Source organism: Dendropsophus ebraccatus, chromosome 4 (assembly GCF_027789765.1).
Source record: "Dendropsophus ebraccatus isolate aDenEbr1 chromosome 4, aDenEbr1.pat, whole genome shotgun sequence".
NCBI lineage: Eukaryota > Metazoa > Chordata > Amphibia > Anura > Hylidae > Dendropsophus > Dendropsophus ebraccatus.
Genome location: NC_091457.1, coordinates 27,832,902 through 27,854,056, shown reverse-complemented (window position 1 = coordinate 27,854,056; position 21,155 = coordinate 27,832,902). Strand labels below are relative to the sequence as shown.

The following is a 21,155-nucleotide window of genomic DNA, read 5'->3' as shown; positions in this document are numbered from 1 at the left end:
AGGGAGGTAACCTGCTGAGGAGACAGGTGCCTGATGACTAGCAGCACAATATACATATGTTCTGTTATGTAGGCACATACGCGGTGGGCAGGCTGTTGTATTTATGTATTCTTGACCGGCCATGAATTATGCAGCGTGCTCTGACTGGATTTCCTGTAATTCGGTTTCGCTATGATTTCTGCCTGGCTTAGATCTGTGTGTCATCACAAGGAGAGCTGGAGGTGTAATTATACTTTTAATTTTTCTACCCTACTTGAAGGTCAAGCGTATCTATTCAGCCTCGTTGAAAATAATTAACCAGGTTTGACGTGCAAATTATCGTAAGAGCCTCTGGTCCCGTGTCATAGGTTTCTTCTCATTTTAATCTATACATGCAACAAACCATGGAGGAAAGGACCAAACACCTGACAGAGCTCATGTAGACCTGTTACTCTATGAAAAGGAAGGCTTTCAAAGGGAAGCAGGTTATTTATCTGGTGCACTGCAGTGATGGGCGTCGGAGTAACCTCACTCCAGAGTACCACTATGCTATGTTCACACAACGTATATTTTCGTGATTATTACGATAATATACGTTCTCGCCGTCTATGGGATCCCGCAAACAATGCAGTTTGCAGTGGAGAATTCTGATGTGGGCACGCACGGATGTGCCCGTATCAGAACACTGCAGTACCGGCCGGGATGATCTTTGCAAACACCGGCTGTTCTGTGACCCGGCCAAGTCACGGAACGGCCAGTCTCTTACGATGTGTGCACATAGCCTAAGAATGTATTTCTGACTAAGAAAGAAAGACACGGCTGCAGATCCACATGTTATGCACTGAGCGGCTACTACAAAAGATAAAAACCTAACATGATGAATACATTGCTAACTTCAAGGTCACCGAGGCCACTACAGTCAGTCAACCCCACTGCTGCCATACCAACCCCCCCCCCCCCGGCTCTGGACTGAGACCGAAGCAGCTCCGCAGCAGCAATGGCCATCACACAACACCATAGCTAAATGCATACACTGTTGTAGTTTTTACTTCTCTCTGGCACATAATAGGCTGACACTTGTAGAGAAAACTTTCTCGCAGTCTTCTCCTTGTTATCACAGACAGCATTACAATGACCAGTAACATTTATATACAGTAGGCAACATAGAATCCACCAAGAGGTGATGCACACAGCTCCCTTCCTCTGCCCAGGTTACAGAGCACACCTATAGTAGGAACGTTACGGCAGGGGCGTGCGCCAGGGAGAAGGCGTAGATTTGCCACTTCTCTCTGGCATACCCCTGCCGTATCCTCTGCTTTCCTAATGGGCGAGCGGGGGGCACGGCAAGGAGGGGAGGAGACATGGCTTCCTCCCACGCCTCATTTATTATGATTTATTCCTGCGAGGCACTGGTGTAAATCATGATCCAAATCTACACTTCCTGGACCTACCCTGCCGGATTTACTAAGACGTGCACCTCTTAGTGAATTCAGATGGGGAAGATGGGGCAGGGCCTAATTTAAGACTCGTACTCGTACACCAGTTTTGATAATTTGTTGAACACTGTCCAATCAGGAGAACAAGCCAGGAAGACGCTCCATGTCATGTGACCAAGGTGACTATACAATGTCTGGGTTATCTAAATTGCATAGACACGGAGTAGGGAAAGTGGTGTGTGGTGGGTGGGGGGTCTAGAACTTGTGGTGTAACTTTCACAAAGTTGTTTTTTTTTTTTTTGTGGGGGGGGGGGGGGGGTAAATTAATGTTGCTAGAGCAAATAGAACAGCATGCAGCTCTATTTTGTCCTCCCAAGTTGATGGTCTCCATGACACAACCCCACATGGACCTCATCAGACTCAGTGGGGTCTATAGGATATCTACATGTTGCTCTCCTGCACCTCTCAGCGTGCTCTGACAGTCTGAGGCATGCTGGGAGCAGTAGTTTTACAGCACCTGCACAGCCACAGGCACTTGTCAGTATGATCAGTGTGGCTGGCTGCAGTAGCACTCACAGTGATATACAGTTACACAGTACCATGCAGTTTAGCTGTGAATGTCATCCTACCACAGTCACTAATGTTCTCTCTGTATTTTCAGGAGCACTAAGAGATGTTTTTAACTTTTTAGAACACTGTACGCTCTAATTTAATGTACTAACGCCATCACCATAGCAACCAAAGGCGGTAGATGGAATAAATGAGACCAATAAAGCAATGGCGCTCACCCCCCTCTAGCAGGCATCATTCCTGTGAACGTACTGCTTGTGGACAGCACATAAAGAAGTGACAGGCTGGATTTGCATACTTATTTCCCATGAAACTTACATGGCTTATAAGTTATTATATGCCAGTTTTACAGTCTCTTCAAGGACACACAATCTCCTCAGTCTTACATGAGAGGCTTCTCACCCGCCAGCCGGCACCCTGACCTGTACAGACAGGGGTACAGACAGCTGTCTACAGATACATGTCCTTTCTGGAAGAGTTTCTGGCTTATATTCCCAGCAATGGTGATTTTTATTGAATGCCATCCCCAGTAGGTGGCAGTGTGGAGCACATTTTTTTTCCCGCCTAGGAGTGCTGCTTTGCATTTTCTTTTCTTTTGAGCATTGCATGGCTTATGGGACTTCACGCTCTCCTCAAGGAGATGACATAGGAGCAGAAAATATACATGGGGAAGCACTACATTTCTCCTTGTTGACCTGTAGTGAAATCCATTGACGTGTCTGTCCTATTGATGAAAATATAAGTGTCGCCGCATGCTGTCCTTACCAGCAAAATACAGCAAAATCTACAAGACTGGGTTAATATAGAGCCTAAATATCTCCCATTTTATTATAGACAATGGAGAGAAGATCCTGTATGGATGGTGGTAACTCTGGGCCAGAGTACAGTTTTGACAGTCTGTACATTTCTACTTTCCTTTTACAATGTTACAATTTGTGTGCTCCCAAAGATCCAATTTTGCCGTCTGGTATTTTTTTATTTTTGGTGTCTGGCGCTCATACGTGTGTGTTTAACCCTGTTCTTGTTCATACCTTTGTTTCCTTTTTAGGCTCCGCATTCACACCACTTGAAAAGTGTGTAGAGCCGGGCATCTGGAAGTCTAAATTATTGGCTTAAAGCTTTGGAGGGGCTTTGTGTAGCGGCGTCATTATTCTGAGCCCCCGGCAGCCCAGCAGACACTGTGCCCTCAGCTGCACTTACACAGTTTTGCCTTCAGTTTTTAAAAATTCAAAACATTCAGGTTTTCTTTTCTTCCTTTTACTGAAAATAAATGTTTTTTTTGGTGCGATCATATAAGTGCACAGCGAAGGTCAAGAAGGTATAGTTAGCAGACATAGGACAGTCTTGGACAAATAAGTCCACATAAAAGATCCTCTCTGTCCATGCATGGACTCCTGAAGACCTGTTGTTTGCTTGTAAATGACTGTTTTCTATCTTGAACAAAGAAATCTACAGGTTTTATGGTGCTTCATGATGCACCCCCACCCCCATCCTGACAGCCATCAGTTCAGGTCATCAGACTTGAGGTCAGACTAGGACTTGAGTCTGTAATAGGGATAACTGTAATACACCCGTGTGTAACCTTAGGCTGGGTTCACATGTGGTATGAAAAAGGTTACGAAGCTGGAAAGGTGCAAATTGTTCCATTGTTGTGTTTTGTTGTTGTTTTGGTGTTTTTTTACTAGTTTTGTAGGTTTTTCTTTTGATGGATTTTTGAAACCCTGCTGTGTATTTTTTCTCATATTTATGGTGTATGTTTCCGAGTCATTGTGGCGCTGTCAGTTTTGTCACAGCACAGTACAATAATAAAAGGGCAAGGCACTGTCAAGTCTGGAGACCCTCAATGTAGTACTTGAGAAAGGCTTAAGATGTATTAGAGGAGCCAAAACGTAGTTATTTTTTCTGTGTATGTATATGGCAAATAAAGTTTTTTAACTCGCAAAGGACGCTGTCTTCCCAATTGCATATCTATCTATCTTATACAGCACCTCGCACACAGCTGTGGTTTAGGGTCCCCATGCTGTCTGCAGCTGTGGACTGTATCTATGGGCCTGTGCACATGACGGTTGTTGTCGCGGTCCTTACGGTCCATCTTGTGGTCCAGACTCCATAGACTTTTTCCTCACTGACAAATAGTAATCCTAATAAGTTATCAGCCTGATACATGACGTGAGTTCATAGCAGCAATCATGCAGCATAATTCCTGTATCCCTGTAGATACACTGAAATACTATACCGCCATGTGATGTGTAAATCTGTGGTGGTGTTCACTGAATTGTACTCTTCTTTTCCATTAATATGATCATGGGCAGAGCCGTGCTCCGAGAGATGTAAACAGCTTTTATATGCATGAGGATGGAGGAACTTCTTCTTTCCCCCCGCCAGCCCTCTTAGTATGCGCGGTCACGTGTTCCCTTACTGTTCTAGTGTACATAAGGAAATTGATCATCGGTCTCGGGATGCTTTACCATTGATAAGTGTCTTTGTAAAATGACCCATCTGTGTTGCCATAGAAACAAGTGGCTGACATACAGCTCCCTCTTGTACTCGCTGGCAGAAGTGCTCAAGGAGGGCGGTAAGGGGGAAAAAAGCAGTCTTGCATCATGATTGACAGACAGCCGGAGAGTTCTGCTTCACTGTGTAAGGTCGGCTTTCATGTCCTCCACGCCTAGTCTGTGAAAGATTTCAGCGTACCCCAGTGCCGTGTGTATGCTTACATGCTTCTACATAGACAAGAGGATGGACAATTTTCCTGTTGTGTTTTGTTTTTTGCATTCCCTTTTATGAATTCTGAGCCTAAGATTTAATATTTACATGCTAGCAGTCCTCCATACTCCCCCTTACTAAGGGTGGTATTACACTGGAAGTTTTTTTCGGCGATTAACGATAAGCTATCTCAAACGACTGCTATGACGAACGATCTTAAAACGTTCATTGTATTACGCAGGACGATGATCGTTATTTACGGTCATTCTTGTATTCGTCCAGGGAACGTCCGAACAATGTGTTATTACACCGAACGATGTACAAACGATTTGTGAAAATAGGTCCAGATCCTATCAAACGATTAACGATTTCTCGTTTAATTGTTGCCTGCTATTACACGAAGTGATTATGATTTAAATCCGAATGATGTAACGATTTTTCAAAAGATAATCGTCCAGTGTAATATGGCCCTAAGACTGACATAATATGGCTGCATTTTTGCATCTGAATGACGAACACTGTTCCTGGCCTTACTATGGGTCTGACACATGAACGAATACATTGGTCCTGGTCATCAGGAATGCCTGGACTTCTCCTCAATATCCTACAGCAGTTTCCTGGTAGTCGTCTTTCTATTACAGTTGTACTTTCCTATTACAAGGTATCCAGATGGAGGCCAAGTGTTCACTAAATGAATGGAGCATGTATGCAAGGCCATTGCTTCATTCATTCTTTATGTGGCTTATAGACAATGCTGAGCACTCATCTTATGTCTTCTGCTCTCTGGCATTTTACTTCCGCTCTTCCCTTCCCTTGGAAGCATACCTTCAGGGAGGGGGACCGAGGTCGTTGTACCATCGTGCAGCTAATGGTTTTACCCACATCTGAGGATTTATACTTACACCCATCCCTTCTCACCTCCGAAAGTAGATAGTAAGCGCTGGGAAGAAGATATGTTTTCAATAAAGCACCTGCCACTAGTTACTTTTTCCACAAATGCAGATAATGTATAATGTTAAAAATTCATTTTACTCTGGATAATAAAATCTTTAGAAAGGGCTCCTGGAAATTACACCGGTACTTTGACGTCTGAAAACAGTGATGCCAACCTGAAGTGCCTGACCTTTTATATTCTGCTCATAACGCGCTGGAAATTGCAGCCAGATGTCACATGCTCCCCCCTTCCCAGAGGGGCCGTCTGCTGATTAATGTCAGGAAAGAACAACGCTGTGCATAGATATTTGGGGGGGGACTTCTGTGCACACGGCTATGGGGGAGCTGTATACGGGGTCACATCCCATCCTGTGAGGTCGGGAGACGTTGCTTTATAAAGGCTCAGATCGCATCCCCTCACTTGGAGCTATAATAAGCATATATGCATAAGCCCAGCTCTGTGCACATATTATTGTCATTTTAGAAAGTTATTCCCCTATTTACACCATTCTATTAATTCGGGAAAGGTTTGTCCTCCACACTTGCAATCTGCGGGGGTCCCACTAGTCAGACTCTAACCATTCCACTAGTTATACTCTCAGTACCCTCTTCACTATTGACAGCTACAGTCCAGACGATTGTCTACAGCCTGGTGTAAAGCTTTGTTCTATAGCTGGTATCAGTAAATAAACTATAATCCCTCTTCAAAGGAGACTCCTTTGATTCAAAGTTGAATCATAATGTATTTTCCTTTTAAAAAAAACATCTTGTGCAACAACATAGAAACATGAGACGTCATGTCCTATTAGTGGACCACCAAGCGGGAAGTAACCCCCCCCCCCCCCCTCCTATACTCTGAGGATTATGTATGTGTATGAAGAACGCACATGTCTACATTAATGTTGAAGCTTTGCAAACTAGAGACCTGGAGGGACATTTATCAAGGGTTTTGCGCCTATTTTCTCATGAATATATGTTTTTTTTTGGGACAAAGTTCTATTTATGAACCAGTATTTGGTAGGTAAACATTTATAGGTGCAATTTTAAAAATTTACATAATCCAGGATTTCCACCCCATTTATCATTTTTTAAATATTGTACAAACAGGTGCCGGCCTATATCTGGTCAGCAGTAGGTGAATTTTTTGTGCATTTTTTGCAATTATTCTGTGATTATTTTTATTCACAAATTAATGATTATTTATTAAATTCTTCCTATTCGGCTGGGAAATAAACAAACAAAAACTCTGTAGAAAAATCACATGTTTTAGACTCAATAGTAAGTGTCCCCCCAAGTTTCTTTATATCGGGCCTTCCCAGATGGATATTTGCTTGGTTTATTACAATTTGGTGAGGGACCCCAAGCTGGGTTATTAACTTGGGCTGGATTTTCCAGCTTTAAGGCTGCCTTTTGAAATGTAAATGGATGTAAATAAGCACTTTAATGTCTTAATGCAGCGATACCAGTGTGATAGATGAGCGGTTCATGGTTAGAAAGTCGGGGACAAAATTGTGATTATTTGTACTGGATTGCTAAGCGTCCGTCTTGCAGGAAGAGAAGAGCGAGGGGTGTAAGAGTTCACCTTCCCTTATAATTATACTCCATTATGAGAGCTCCCCTGCCCTTCTGCTGTTGCAGCGACAACTGGCTGCATTCGATAAGGCCTTTTGGAGACGGCAAATCCCCACGTACATGACAACGGGAACATTTTAATACTGCAGACTTAAGCAGAGAAAAAAAAATAAAAACCCCGGTACAGCTCTGTTACTCGAGTCAGACGCACTCAGCTCAATTATACATGAACACAAGAAAGAAGGAGCAAGACATGAAGTGCACAATCAGGTGGATAAATGGCCTGGACATTACTCCGGCAGCGGCTGATTCACTGCATTACACATCACGTTTAATGTGCTTTGCCTCTTCATTACATCCATGCCTTCCAGTGAATAGCGGTTTTATCGGTGACAGACAACAGTGTGGAATGAAGGAAGAAGAGGGGGAAAAAAAAAAACAATTAAATGATAGGAGCCGGCGCACAATGCAGACGTTTTTGGGAGTCTGTTTATCTGACAGGATTCATTTCTAGTTAATGAAAAGCAAAGAAGTCGTCAACGCAGCAATCCATTCCCACAGACAGTAAATGAGTCTATGGCGTTTTCTCAATGTACTTATATTACTGCATCTTCACATCCCAAGGGAAAGAGGAAATTAAAAGGCAGAATGAATACTATATATAATGTTATTTCTGGGGTGGTAGTCTCCTGTTTACATCTGTGTCTGGATAGTGAACCAATAAATGTGCACGCTCTGCCTTTTATAAAGACGTCAGTGGAGTGAAGGACAATATAGGTTCCCCAAGCTGTGTTTATATGGCTGCTGCAGAACTACAACTCCCAGGATACCCTAACAGCCTGCTGCGGTCAGGACACAATGGTAGTTGTAGTTGGGGAATATCCTGTGCTGGAAAAGCAGCCTACCAAGTCTGTATTCCTACAGCATTGTTTGAGCCATACTTTAGGAAAAGAAGGTGAAAATGTAGATAACGTAGACGTAGATTTGGCAGCATTGGTAGCTATGTGTGCCGCTGCTTGGAGCCCTCTGTACGGGACGCATCCCCCCACTATTCTTCCTGTGATTGGAGTTCCCCTCTTGTTACAACCATCTGGCTCTATCATGCTTGTAGCAGCAGGTTTCCTTCTGCTGAGCTGCTTCAGCGTAAATGAGGGCTTGTATTGTTGCAGCCAGCCTTCTATCGCTTTCTAGTAATGGCCATTGTTGACTTTTAATGTACGAATAAAGTTGCTTAAAAGACATTTGTTTTTGTTTGCTTTTAAAGGGGTATTCCATTTGCAACAAATAACAGTACGATTGCAGATACATTTACTGTAAAAGCAGTCAGTATGTGTAGTTGATATATTGAGATACGGTGTGTGTGTGTGTGTGTGTATATATATATATAATGTATGTATGTATGCTTTTAGAGCAGAGTGGTGATCAGTAACCTAGACAAGGAGCAGAGAAGAAGTGCGGAGACAAGTTTCCTAAATGAACGTATTTTCAAAAATGTTGAACTTTACAAGCTCAACAAATTTATCTATGTTAGTTGAGATATGAATATCCCTTTAAGTCAGTTGTAACATACCTGTTATAATAAGGTCAATCGGAGTACTGGGCCACTAGTGGATTTGGCTAATGAGTGGAGTGTAGACACCATGACACAGTACCAAGATGGCAGAAATCCTTGTGGAGGCAAACAATTTAGTAATAAGTGGTAGTCAGGCAGAGGTCAGGACTGGCAGCGAGTGGCTAGCCATAGCAGTAAGAGAAGAAGCAAGAACAATCCATACAGCAGGAACCAAAAGGGCCTTATGGGTCAGATTCAAGGATCATGGGAAGGGTCCTTAATAACATTGGGGATCTTGAGTGTAGTTAGGCCTTGAGCTGGCGCTTGTATGTGACCTGTGAGTATAGAGTCTGTAGGAGCAGGGTGACAACTAGGAGGAGCATGCCGAAGAGCACTGCTGGTGACACCTGCTTAACCCAATAGACAGTTATCTTTGACAAGTGACTGCCAGCTGGCCGCCTTGGCTCAGTGAGTTTGCCAGGCCTCCCTTACCTATATTTCCTACGCTTTCCTCTTCTCCTATCTATATAGGGCTGGGGAGGCTCCATTACTCTTCATAGAGATGTGACTTTTATTTCTGATGCCTTTTGAGTTGCTTTTGTTCTGAATATTATGTAGAGAATGAAGCTGTGAAGGCTATATAGAAGTAAACCGGTCCTATGCCCATGGCTTTACCTTGCTCCCACTTAATGGATCATGTGCTATGAGTTTTAATGAATATAATCATTACATGCGTCTATTATATCCCAAAGTGGTTCTATGAAGAGGTTTGCATGCTTTATGCCCAGAATTGCCTTTGTTCTGCATGAAGCAACCAGAAAATTGCCTGACTGTGTTTCTATTATGACTTTGTATGAAAGGCCTCTCAACAGCTCATCTCCCTGCATATCATGTCTGACAGTGTCTCCACAAGTGGCATTTCAGCAATAAAGATTACCCATATTTCCATGTAATGTGCTGTAATATGCCTTCACTTACAAAAGCTTGTTTTGACTTTCAGAAACTTGTAGTGGAGCAGCTTAGGAAGAATCTCATAGTTAAACAGGAACTCCCAGACAACAAACTTCTTATCCAGCCTCTGCTTCAGCTCGAAAGCAAACCGCCAACACCGCAAGTGCAGCCGCAGCCACATCAGATACAACTACAGCAACTCCAACCACAGCCATTGTCACAGGCATCCACATCACCTCTTCCAGGCCTGAGTGGCGCACAGGTGAGTGCCTATACCTGCCACGTTAAAGATCATGAGTTACCAAGTACATGTAAGTGAGCTGCCAACCTCCCAAACACCCAGCAAACGACAAACTTATGGGATACATACAGTTGGCAAGAGTCATGTGACTGACCAAGCCATGTAAAGGCTATATAATTGGGTGCCAATCACTGAGTTTGACGCTTGGGTTCACACTATGTTTTTGCAATTCGTCTTTTTTTATCGGGTTTTTTTCTATTTAAAAAAAAACAAACATCAAAACGTATCCGTTTTTTTTTTACGTACACAAAAACGCCAACCTCATTTTTGTGTCTGTTTAAAAAAAAAACAGATCTATTTTGATCCATTTTTTTTATAATGGAATTCAATGGAAAAACAGATGCTGACACAATGCATCCGTTTTTTCCATCCGTTTTTTTTTTATACGCATTACCATTGACTTCATTATTTAAAAAAAAAACGGATCAAAATGGATCAGTTTTTTTTTTTTTTTTTTATTAACGTACACAAAAACGTAGTCGACCTCATTTTTGTGTCCGTTTAAAAAACTAATCCGTGTTTTGTTTTTTAAATAATGGAAGTGAATGGAAAAACGGATGCACACATATGCATCCGTTTTTTATCAGTTTTTTTTTTAAAGAAAAAACGGATTTCAAAAACATAGTGTGAACACAGCCTTAAACCATCAGAAATCCGCGGCACAGCTCTCCTGCCGTCTGTGTCGATGGGACGGCTCACGTGCCTCCGCTTCAGCGTCTCTCCGCTCAAAGAATTGACGTGTCAGTTCCTTGAGCAGAGAGCGGTGGATGCACATGAGCCCTCCCATAGATATTGTTTGACACTAAGATAGGCAGGATTCTGCAGCTGAATTCCACCGATTTTGCTCAGTGTGAACAGGCCCTTACAGTTGGACTTTCAGCCACGCAAGGACACAAATGAGCGTTGATATGTTTTAAAGGGAAACTGTCAGCATGTTTGTGCAAAACCAACCTGCTGATATCCCCCTGCAACTGTGTACCTCATGTTTGTGGTGCTGATGTTCTTTTTTCTCTATGTCCCGCCATTTGGAAAAGTTAGCGCAAATATGCATAATCAGTCCAATCTTTGACGCACATGCGCAGCAACAGCTTGTCTCCGTACAGGAGCTCTTCCTGCACATGCGCGTCAAAGACCGGCCTGATTATGCATTCATGTATGTACATAGGGAAGGCATCACCGAAAAAGGTGGCAGACGGGCCAAGGGGGTGCTCTGTGGGGCAGAGGAACGCCTACCAGTGCTCCTAACTAGCTGATTTGTGTATTTGCTGTGGATCAAACTTCTCCAAAACAGCAGGGCCTAGAGAAAAAAGAAGAACAGCGCCACAAACATGCGGTACATATCTGCAGGGGGATAGCGTGTCAGTGGGTTTTAGAAGGGCATTGGGACACACTTTCCCTTTAAGATCAAAAATGGCTCAATAGGCCTCCTTGAGATTTATACAAATATTTGCATCCTGTACAATAAATCTATCATTAGGTTCATGGTAGTAAATACATGACAAACAGATTGAAAAAAGCAACTCCGTGGACAAGTCAGGGGGGAGGAAACATGCAGGTATTGATCGAAGATGGTCTGGAGGACGAGTAAACCTGTCATCTGTTGTCACATTTGGCAAAAAACTCCTTTTGTAAGCCGAGCATTACTGAGGCGTCTCTTCTCGGCTTATTGCAGTTATTACAGGTCTCTATGGTGACAAAATATAAATAATAGCTGAGAAGTAAAAGTTAGGTCTAGAGCCGAGCAGGAAATTAAAATGAACCTATTCAAGTATATAATAAAGTGGTAATAAGTAAGTCATGCAGACTCAATGTGCTGCAAGTGATGATTTTCTGAAATTGGACCGGCCCAGCTCTTACACGTATCGGGTAGTAGACACATGTTCATCTACGCTACAGGGAAATCAACAACGCTAAATGTGTATTTGAGCTGAAGGGTCCACGCACAAACCATGGCCAGGTTGGCAACACATACTCTCCATAGGTCCATATCCACCACATGACGCCTCTGTGAGAAGCATTGCCTGACAGCGTACAGCATGAGATTGAGCATGCCATAGTATCACAGGCACACGTGGGTACAATAGGGACCTATATATTCAGTATAGATCTGTAATGTGTGCATAAGTCTTTATTCTCATGTATTTATTTTCATCCATCGTCCACTATTGGTGGGTTGGTGGGCCATCAGAGCTTAGTAGTGGCTGAGCCTAGTATTGAATAGGACTCTGCTGCTCTGAAATCCTAGACAGTCTCCGCCAAAGTACAGAGCTGTGCTTGGTAAACAATGAAGGAAATACTTTGCTGCTGCCCTCCTGTCTTCTGATTCATAGGAGTGCCCCCAATAGAGTATTGATGGTCTATCCTAATAAGCCAACAAGTTTTGCTGTCCGCCTTTAGCCATCTTTTGCAGTTTTTACAGTGGTAGTTTTGTGTATACAGTGTTATTATATTGCATTATTAAACCTATGGTAAAGCAGACCACTTTTCTGTCTTATAGGTTAGCAGTCTGCTTTATGGTAGGTATAGTTATAGAGTGACCCTGACCCCGTCTGTCTACTTTCTCCCCAGACTGTGGCCACAGCCTCTATGATCACGGCAAAGACTCTACCTCTCGTGTTAAAAGCCGCAGCAGCATCCATGCCCACTTCAGTTATGGGACAAAGACCAACCATTGCCATGGTGACTGCTATCAACAGCCAGAAAGCGGTCCTAGGCTCTGATGCCCAGAGCGGCGCGGTAAACCTGCAGACGTCTAATAAGGTCACCAGTCAGGGAACAGAGACCTTTCAGATAGTGGCAAAAAATGCTGTTACTCTGGTGAGCGACAATTGCACATCTCTATACATATCATATTGATGTTTAGCGCTGTTCAAAGATCTCTAATACCGTAGGCTTTCCCTTTTGTATAGCAGGTCCAAGCAACAACGTCTCAGCCTATCAAAGTTCCCCAGTTCATCCCACCCCCACGGCTCACTCCTCGTCCAACATTTCTTCCACAAGTGAGTACATTTACCTCTTGATATTTCTGCTATTGCAGCAGACAGAGGTTTTACTGTATCGTCATTAAATGTCAATGTAAAAGCTCCACAAAATTGCAGTGCCGCTTTATATTGGTGTGCATTTCAGCTACCCAGTGCTGATTACGTGTGACCTTACCCTTGGAACTAATTGATGAATTTCTTGTTTTCTCCTTGCCAACTGTACTTTATTAAGTTATTTTTCTGTCATTTTTGTATCAGGTGCGGCCCAAGCCAGCTGCACAAAACAACATCCCAATCGCTCCTGCCCCACCTCCAATGCTGGCAGCTCCACAGCTCATTCAGCGGCCGGTTATGCTTACCACAAAGCTGACGTCTACGTCTCAGAATTCTATCCATCCTGTACGCATTGTGAATGGACAACCCACGGCCATTTCCAAAGCCTTCCCTACAGCACAGCTCACCAGTATCGTGATAGCTGCACCAGGCACGAGACTGGCAGCTCCACAAACTCTGCAGCTTCCAAAACCAAACCTGGAGAAGCAGGTAACAACCCTTATTCATTGTGGCTCAGGTGTGTGTACAGAGGCACAGGCTCTAACAGGGAATATGAACCCCACTAACTACTGACGCTGAAGTTTCTTTTTTCCTGTTATCTAGTTGCTGAATAAGTGCAGATTACTGAATAGTAGAGATGAGCGAACCTTGTGCATGCTCGAGTCGATCCGAACCCGAACTTTCGGCATTTGATTAGCGGTGGCTGCTGAAGTTGGATAAAGCCCTAAGGCTATGTGGAAATCATGGATATAGTCATTGGCTGTATCCATGTTTTCCAGACAACCTTAGAGCTTTATCCAAGTTCAGCAGCCCCCGCTAATCAAATACCGAACGTTCGGGTTTGGATTGACTTGAACCCGAACCCGGTTCGCTAATCTCTACTCAATAGATTTGTGCTTTCCTTACAGGATTACAATTTACCTGTAGAATTTCTTTACTCAAGGCCCTATTACACGAAGCAATTAAAGTTTTAAAATTCGCTGTAAAGATCGAAAATTTGCGAATATCTGTCTGTGTAATAACACCCAGCGAACGAAAAACCGTTCATTTTAATCTTTCAACATGTTGAAAAATTATCATTAGTAGTTCCCTGATCGTTCGCATATCTGTTCGTGTAATAAGTCGTTTGCCGATAAAATATGTTGTGTGGGTTGTCCTGAGGAACGATTAGCGACCTTATAACGGCATAAAGACGATTGTTCATAACAGTAATTGGTGACTGTAATAACCTCAGAATCGTTCGCTACAAAATAGTTTTCACTAGCAATTCATCGTTATAGCGAATCTTTAAACGATAATCCCTATGTGTAATACGGCCTTTAGTGAGTATTGCTGTGAGATTTTGAGTAATATTTAATGTGTTTGCTTCTCACCCTCCAGACGGTTAAAACTCAGGTGGAAACAGAGAAGCCAACTGAAAGCAGTCCAGCAGTGCAGCCTGCCCCCAAGCCAAAACGAGAGGAGAACCCACAGGTACAAAGTCAGGAGAGGAATCCTCTGCTGCTTGGTTGCTTCTTTCCCTTTACACCAAAATTAATATTATATTCTTTTTTTCAGAAACTTGCCTTCATGGTGTCGCTAGGTTTGGTAACGCATGACCATTTAGAAGGTGGGTAAAATTACTTTTTTACTTCTTCTAGTCATGTTTGTGATTTTTTTTTTGCTGATTTTTTTTTTTGCTATGCCTTAGGGCTGTATTACACTGCACGATGACTAATGTAATTAAGCCTAGAGCTCACTTTAGTAGATGGCACCCATTGTAGTCCCCGCTTTAGTAGATGGCCCCCACCAGTTTAGTCTCCCTATAAGTATATGTCCTCCAGTATAGTCCCTCTTTAGTAGATGGCCCCCAGTGTAGTCTCCCCATCAGTATATGGCCCTCAGTATAGTCCCTCTTTAGTAGATTGCCCCCATTGTAGATAAATAGAATAGAAAGAACACAACTCACCTCCCACACGCTCCCCGTTGCTGCAGGTGTCCCAACACAGTTGGCTACCCACATTATAATCCGCCACTGGCGGGCCTCTAGAGGTGCTGTGGCGATCCCCCCCCCCCATGAAAAAACAAAAACATTTTTTATATGACTCCCCACTTAAAGCTTACTTCAGAGAAAAGTGTGAGACTAATCTGATGGTCGATCATTAAAATCAATGAAGGTTTACACAACTGTTGCTGCAGGTAATAAAATAATATAATTATTGCTACTTAAAGTGAGAAAGTTGTATTATGTAACATTTGTATTCAAATATAATAAATAGAGGAAGTATAGCAGTTTAACCCTTTTATTTCCAGGAGGGTTTGGGCATTTTGCCAGGATAATTTTCATGCATTTTGACTATTACAAATTAAACCTTAATTATAAACTAAAATGTTGGGATGAAAGACTTATGTCCTCATGTGTTTGGGGTTTTGTTGTTTCATTTTTAAAACGCCTGGAAAATGTTCAAAATGCCACTTAGCACTTTGATACAAAACTACATGAAGGCGCCTGTCTGTACAAAGTGCTAGTTTTTATAAAAAATGTATTAAAAAAATCATGTGTGGCTAAAAGTGTGACCCAAGTACAAGCCCTTAGAAGCACAACACCTCTGGATGGTAAACATACCACTTATATCTTTGTCTACATACACATTTCCTAATGGAATCAACAGAAAAAAAGAGACCAAAAATCTGAATTTTGTAAAATACAAGGATTACATACAGTACCTCCAAACCATATATAGTCTCTGAAACCAGATTACAGGTGCAGGTGTCTGGACATGCGGTCACATAACTTTGTGACAAAATAATCTCACATTTGCACTTGTGTATTATAGACATGCGCCACGTGAATTTTGTATACAAAAATCCAGGCATGGTGTCACCTTAGCTAGAGCCTGTACCAGATGTATAATCTGCAATGTAGTCCTAACCATTATTTTTTTTTTCCTTTTGCAGAAATTCAGAGTAAAAGGCAAGAAAGGAAAAGAAGAACAACGGCGAATCCTGTGTACAGCGGGGCAGTATTTGAACCAGAGGTGGGCGGCCAGCGCGCATCATTCTGTGCATCATTGATCTGTCACACTGAGAATCTAGATTATCATGTAGATGGTGGCTATTAATATTCCTGCACATTTTTCATCCTTTTTTTTTTTTGATGTGTCTGTCACACTGAAAAGCCTTAATTTAGGCTTTAACTGAAAAGCCCCAGTACCAGTGTAGGTTGGCTTTAATATTTTGGCAATGTAACATTTTGCAGTTTTATTCAAATTGGGTGTAATCTCTGTAAAGCGACCCTTTCCTCATCCGGGGGCTGAATACCGACACATAAAGTACATAATACTTCTCAAAGCTTTAATAGTTGTATCCAGTCTAGAAGGAAGATTGTCTAGACTGGATGTACCATATTTTCCGGCGTATAAGACAACCCCTGACTTTCAAGATTTTTAGGGGTTCGTCTTATACGCTGGAAAATATTAACCTCTGCCTGACCACAGCAGGGTTTACCAGCTGGAGCCCTGCTGCAGTCAGGCAAGGGGTTAACTGTAGCGCGATGTAGGAACCCCCCCACCGCACGACTCCCCCATTGAGAGAAAAACTCACCTGTCACCCGTTCCCGGCAGCTGCGCGTCTCCCGTCATGGTCACAGCGCAAACAGCGTGATGCAGAGGCACTGCCTCCGCCAGAAGTCCCTGAAGCTCTTCCGGGCAGGGAAGTTTCTCATCGGAGACGCTCGGCTGCCTTTGAGAGCTTCGGAGACTTCCGGTGCAGGCAGTGTCGCTGCATCACGCTGCCTGCGTCGGGAACATAATGGGAGACGTGTGGCTGCTGGGAACGGGTGACGGGTGAGTTAATACATTTGTTTTTTATAGCTGTCGCCGCATATGGTGTGGATGCAGACGTTTTCTAGCTCCCCCACCGTATGCAACAACCATTCCCGGTAAATAAGACAACCTCTGACTTCTGGGCAGATTTTTCGGAGTTAAAAAGTCGTCTTATACACCGGAAAATGCGGTAATTGTAGCAAACTCTTGGCTGTTATAACTTGTTTCCTTACCTGTTTCCAGTCAACCTTGGAAATTATGGTGTATTAAACACAACATTTATTGATAATCATTATACATACCTGAACTACAGAAAAAGCTTTATTGTTTTGTTTTAATATATTATTTTCTACTTTCCAGCGTAAGAAGAGTGCAGTGACATACCTGAATAGCACAATGCATCCAGGAACGAGAAAGAGAGGTAAATCCTCCGAACTGTGCTTCCAACTTCATCTCCCTCTAGCTCTGTCTCTGTGCTTCTTTCCTCGTAGTCTTGTAGGATTTGGCATCTATCGGACTGGATTGAAACTTGACTGATGGTGCATGATAGTGCTGGCTGATGCATGCTACTAACCCTCCAGCCTGTAAAGCAGACGTTTACTATGGAATGTAAAATTAATGGACCATGGATATGCAATACTTTCTATAGTAAATTTATGGCATGGTTGCCACAGGAAAGCCACATGTGAATAAATTTTTTGCATTTTACATGTGGTTTTGCTACAGTACAGTAGCCTCAAGATTAACCCCTTAAGGACCCATGCCGTACGGGTACGTCATGGAATCCTGTCACTTAAGGACCCATGCTGTACCCGTACGCCATGGAGTCCGGCAGTGCTTTGAAGTGAGCTCAGGAGCTGAGCTCACTTCAAAGCATGTGGGGACCGGCTGCTATATGCAGCCAGGTCCTCACTGTTAATGAATGGCAGCCACGATTGCTCAACGGCCCTGTAGTGCCTCGATCGTGGCACTTACATCAGTGGCAGGAGCTGTGCTCCTATCACTGACCGATCGGGACCCCCGCAGCGTTACTTCAGGTCTCTTACCTACCTCCTGTCCGTCGGAACGGTGATCACTGTATCACAGATCACAGATAACACTGATCAGTGCTTTGCTATGGCATACCAATGATCAGTGTATGTAATGTAAAATAAACATATAATATACCGTAGCTTGTGTAATCATCCGATCTAATAAAATAAGTCAATATTGTTCCCGCATGGTGAACGACGTAAATAAAAAGCGGTAAAAAAACGCCAGGATTGATTATTTTTATTACATTTTATTTAAAATAAAATGAATAAAAATCAATCAATACATCTCAACTACACAAATATGGTATTAATAAAAACTAGAGATAATGGCGCAAAAAAATGATGCCCCATATGACCCCGTAGGTGAAAAAAACTAACAATCTGTGTGTTCGGACTGTCCCGTTGTACGGGAGAATCAGACCGATCCGCTCAAACAGTGGGTCTGATACAGAGTGTCTCCCTTCAGCAGCTAGTTTAACCTCTATCTGATTTCGCTATGTCGATAGTGTATAACGGTATGCCTAATCTAGAAAATGCCAAGCCTATTCTAACTAGTTTCGTCAGATGCCCTGACTTTATCAAAGTAATCGACAAAGAATTTGCCGATTACTTTGATGAAGTCAGAACATAAATTAAATTAAGGGTAAATTAAGGTATATTGCCTTTGGTAACAATGTAAGGCTATTAAACTGTGTACAAAACTGACAGCTGCATTTAACTCCTCCTAAGCTGCACCATATGCAGCTGGCTTTGGCTACTATATGTAGCAGACCTACGCTGCTATTTAACCCTTTTAATGCTGGAATGGGACACAATTACAGCATTGGAATGGATGACTGACAGGCACCTGTCAGGTGTCCGATCAGCACCCCTACATCAGACTGTGGGTGCAGATGGGTCACATCACTCCTGGAGGTGTATACTCACCCTACATTGCTGTTGGTTTCTCTCTGGCCCAGCCAGACTCTATTGGCAGAGCACTGATATCACTGATTCATGCAATTCTATAGCAATACTATATAGCACTGCATAAACTATTAATTGACAAACAAAGGTCCCTAGAGGGGAATTTAAAAGTGTTAAAAAAAATTAAATAAAAGCTTCTATAATAAAAGTTCTAATAACCCCCCCCCCTTCCTATTAAAAAAAAAAGTTAAAAAAGAAACATATTTGGCATTATTGCTTGGATAATTGCTTTTTTTACGTTACCTCATTCCCGATCTCAAACAGTAAACAGTGCCATAAAAAACTAATTTGTTACATCACATCCCAGAAATAAAATTTAATAAAAAAGGGATCAAAACATCACATATATACAAACGTGGTACCAAAGTTACTGATCATGGCACCAAAAAATGACCTTTACAGGCCGAAAGATAAAAGTTAAGGGAGTCAAAATAGAGCATTTTTATATTTGCATTTTTATGTTTTTTATTTAAACCAATTTTTTTTTACACTTTATCAAGTATCGAAATAAAAAAGTTGGTATTGATATCAAACTTAACATTCTGGTATTGTGACATCACTACTCTGTATATGAAAGTGCAGTCTGCTGCTCTTTCCTCTGTACAAGAAAAACCCATACGTCAGCGGAGGTCAGATCCACACTCAGGTGAATGGAGCCCCATTGATCTGTTTGTTGTATACGCCACTAAATTTAGAACTTTGCCCACAGCCCTATTCTTCCTCTTGGAATCTAAAAAAGGTTGTAATGTTCATTTTGTAAGTGCTGGCATAAGTGCTGTAAACATTGTTTTGTTTTATTTTTGGGGGGTGGGGTGAGGATTGGGGACTCAAACCCTAAATATGCCTCAGTGTTCCAGGTGCACAGTATATCTTATCAATACGTTTTTACTATGAGCAAATTAGAGAACAAAAGCAAATGTCAGGTTGGATTATTTGGTAAAATAATAGGAGATAACATTTAGGGCAGGTTCACAGACTGCAGAATACATACAGAACTGTAAGACAGCCACAGAAATGGGCCTCATCCTCACATCAGTCTTTCTGCAGGATCAGTGATCAATGTGGCACCTTGCGGATCAGAAAAAACTGATGGGAGGCCAATAAAAGGCCACAGGGTGCTTCAGTATAAAGTGGACCACACGGATGGTGCAGCAGTTTGTCGCCTGTGAAAAAGGGACCCCCATTGACTTCTGTTGGAGCTTCCTTTCAGAGAAAAGAGACTGTAAAAGTGCAGGTGCTACTTTTTTCTGAACGGATCTGTGGTCAATAACGGATCAGTTTTTTAAAACTGAAGAGTGGATGACAACATAGAAGTCAATGGGTCCTTATCCTGCACCAACATTTGTTGGATGGTTTCTCTCACACTGGGAGACGTGCAGCTGATATTTCAGCACATGGTAACAACCTTCTCCAGGTCCCTGTGGATTTCTGTGCACAAATCTGCTGTGAAATCTACAACATTTGCATCCAGTGTGCGTTTCCCCTCTGTGTACTGTATGTGGATGTCCGTTTACAGCCGGTGTCCTGTCTCGGCTATATAGTCCTTATAGTACATATTGTATCCATTGGTTTGGACTTCCATCTGGCGACTAGTTCCCAATAGGTATTCTTAACTCTTTGTATGCATTACGCAATATATTGTATTTTGCTACTAGCAGTTGTTAGTGCCCTACCCACCTAGTTGTCTTTTTAGCACATCTTTCTAGTTTTTTACATTTTCTGCTTTCTGCTGCCTTTCCCTTTGCTATAACTACTGTCCTTTTTGCTTGTGTGATTTGTACTATGATTATTTCCTTCATCTGCTGCATCATTCCTTTTTCATGCTAGCCAATGAGGAACACTGGCCAAAGGTATGTAAACCCCCCCATTTTGTTTCTGTTCTTTTTGTTTGTGTTTATTAACATATAGGTCGTCCTCCCAAATACAACACGGTCCTGGGTTTGAGCGCCCTGCCACCCACATCCCCTCCATCCAGTCATCCTGATTCCCCTGAAAGCGAAAAGATGCAGATCACATGTAGTTTCCCTGCAAGTGTCCTTCCTGTGCCCCTGCCTAATTCTTATTCCACAGACGTAAGTAACTCGGTATAAATGGTGCCCTGCTATCAAGTGCTAAGGTCCAGTACCTATATTGGGCTGTCTAGCGGGGGCAAAGTTTGCTGGAGGCACTCGCTGGAAGTTTCCTGACACAACTGCATATGTGTGAGGTTTGCATACAGCTGTGTATAGCTGTGTATACGTTGTATAGGTAAGATGATTAAAGCTACATTAATGGCCTGGTTTACAGCTGACTTCAGTGGTTTTGAAAAAACTATCAT

At 42.5% G+C, this 21,155-nt stretch overlaps 1 protein-coding gene across 1 annotated transcript in view; it reads left to right on the top strand.

Moving 5' to 3' along the window:
- Window positions 1-21,155, top strand: part of PHF21A (PHD finger protein 21A) — a 70,018-nt gene that overhangs the window by 29,910 nt on the left and 18,953 nt on the right. The window contains exons 5-13 of the mRNA XM_069965341.1: window positions 9,749-9,961; window positions 12,569-12,817; window positions 12,910-12,999; window positions 13,240-13,524; window positions 14,416-14,508; window positions 14,593-14,644; window positions 15,973-16,052; window positions 17,199-17,259; window positions 20,747-20,910. Of these exons, the coding sequence (XP_069821442.1) occupies window positions 9,749-9,961; window positions 12,569-12,817; window positions 12,910-12,999; window positions 13,240-13,524; window positions 14,416-14,508; window positions 14,593-14,644; window positions 15,973-16,052; window positions 17,199-17,259; window positions 20,747-20,910 (1,287 nt within the window). The remainder of the gene's footprint in view (window positions 1-9,748; window positions 9,962-12,568; window positions 12,818-12,909; window positions 13,000-13,239; window positions 13,525-14,415; window positions 14,509-14,592; window positions 14,645-15,972; window positions 16,053-17,198; window positions 17,260-20,746; window positions 20,911-21,155) is intronic.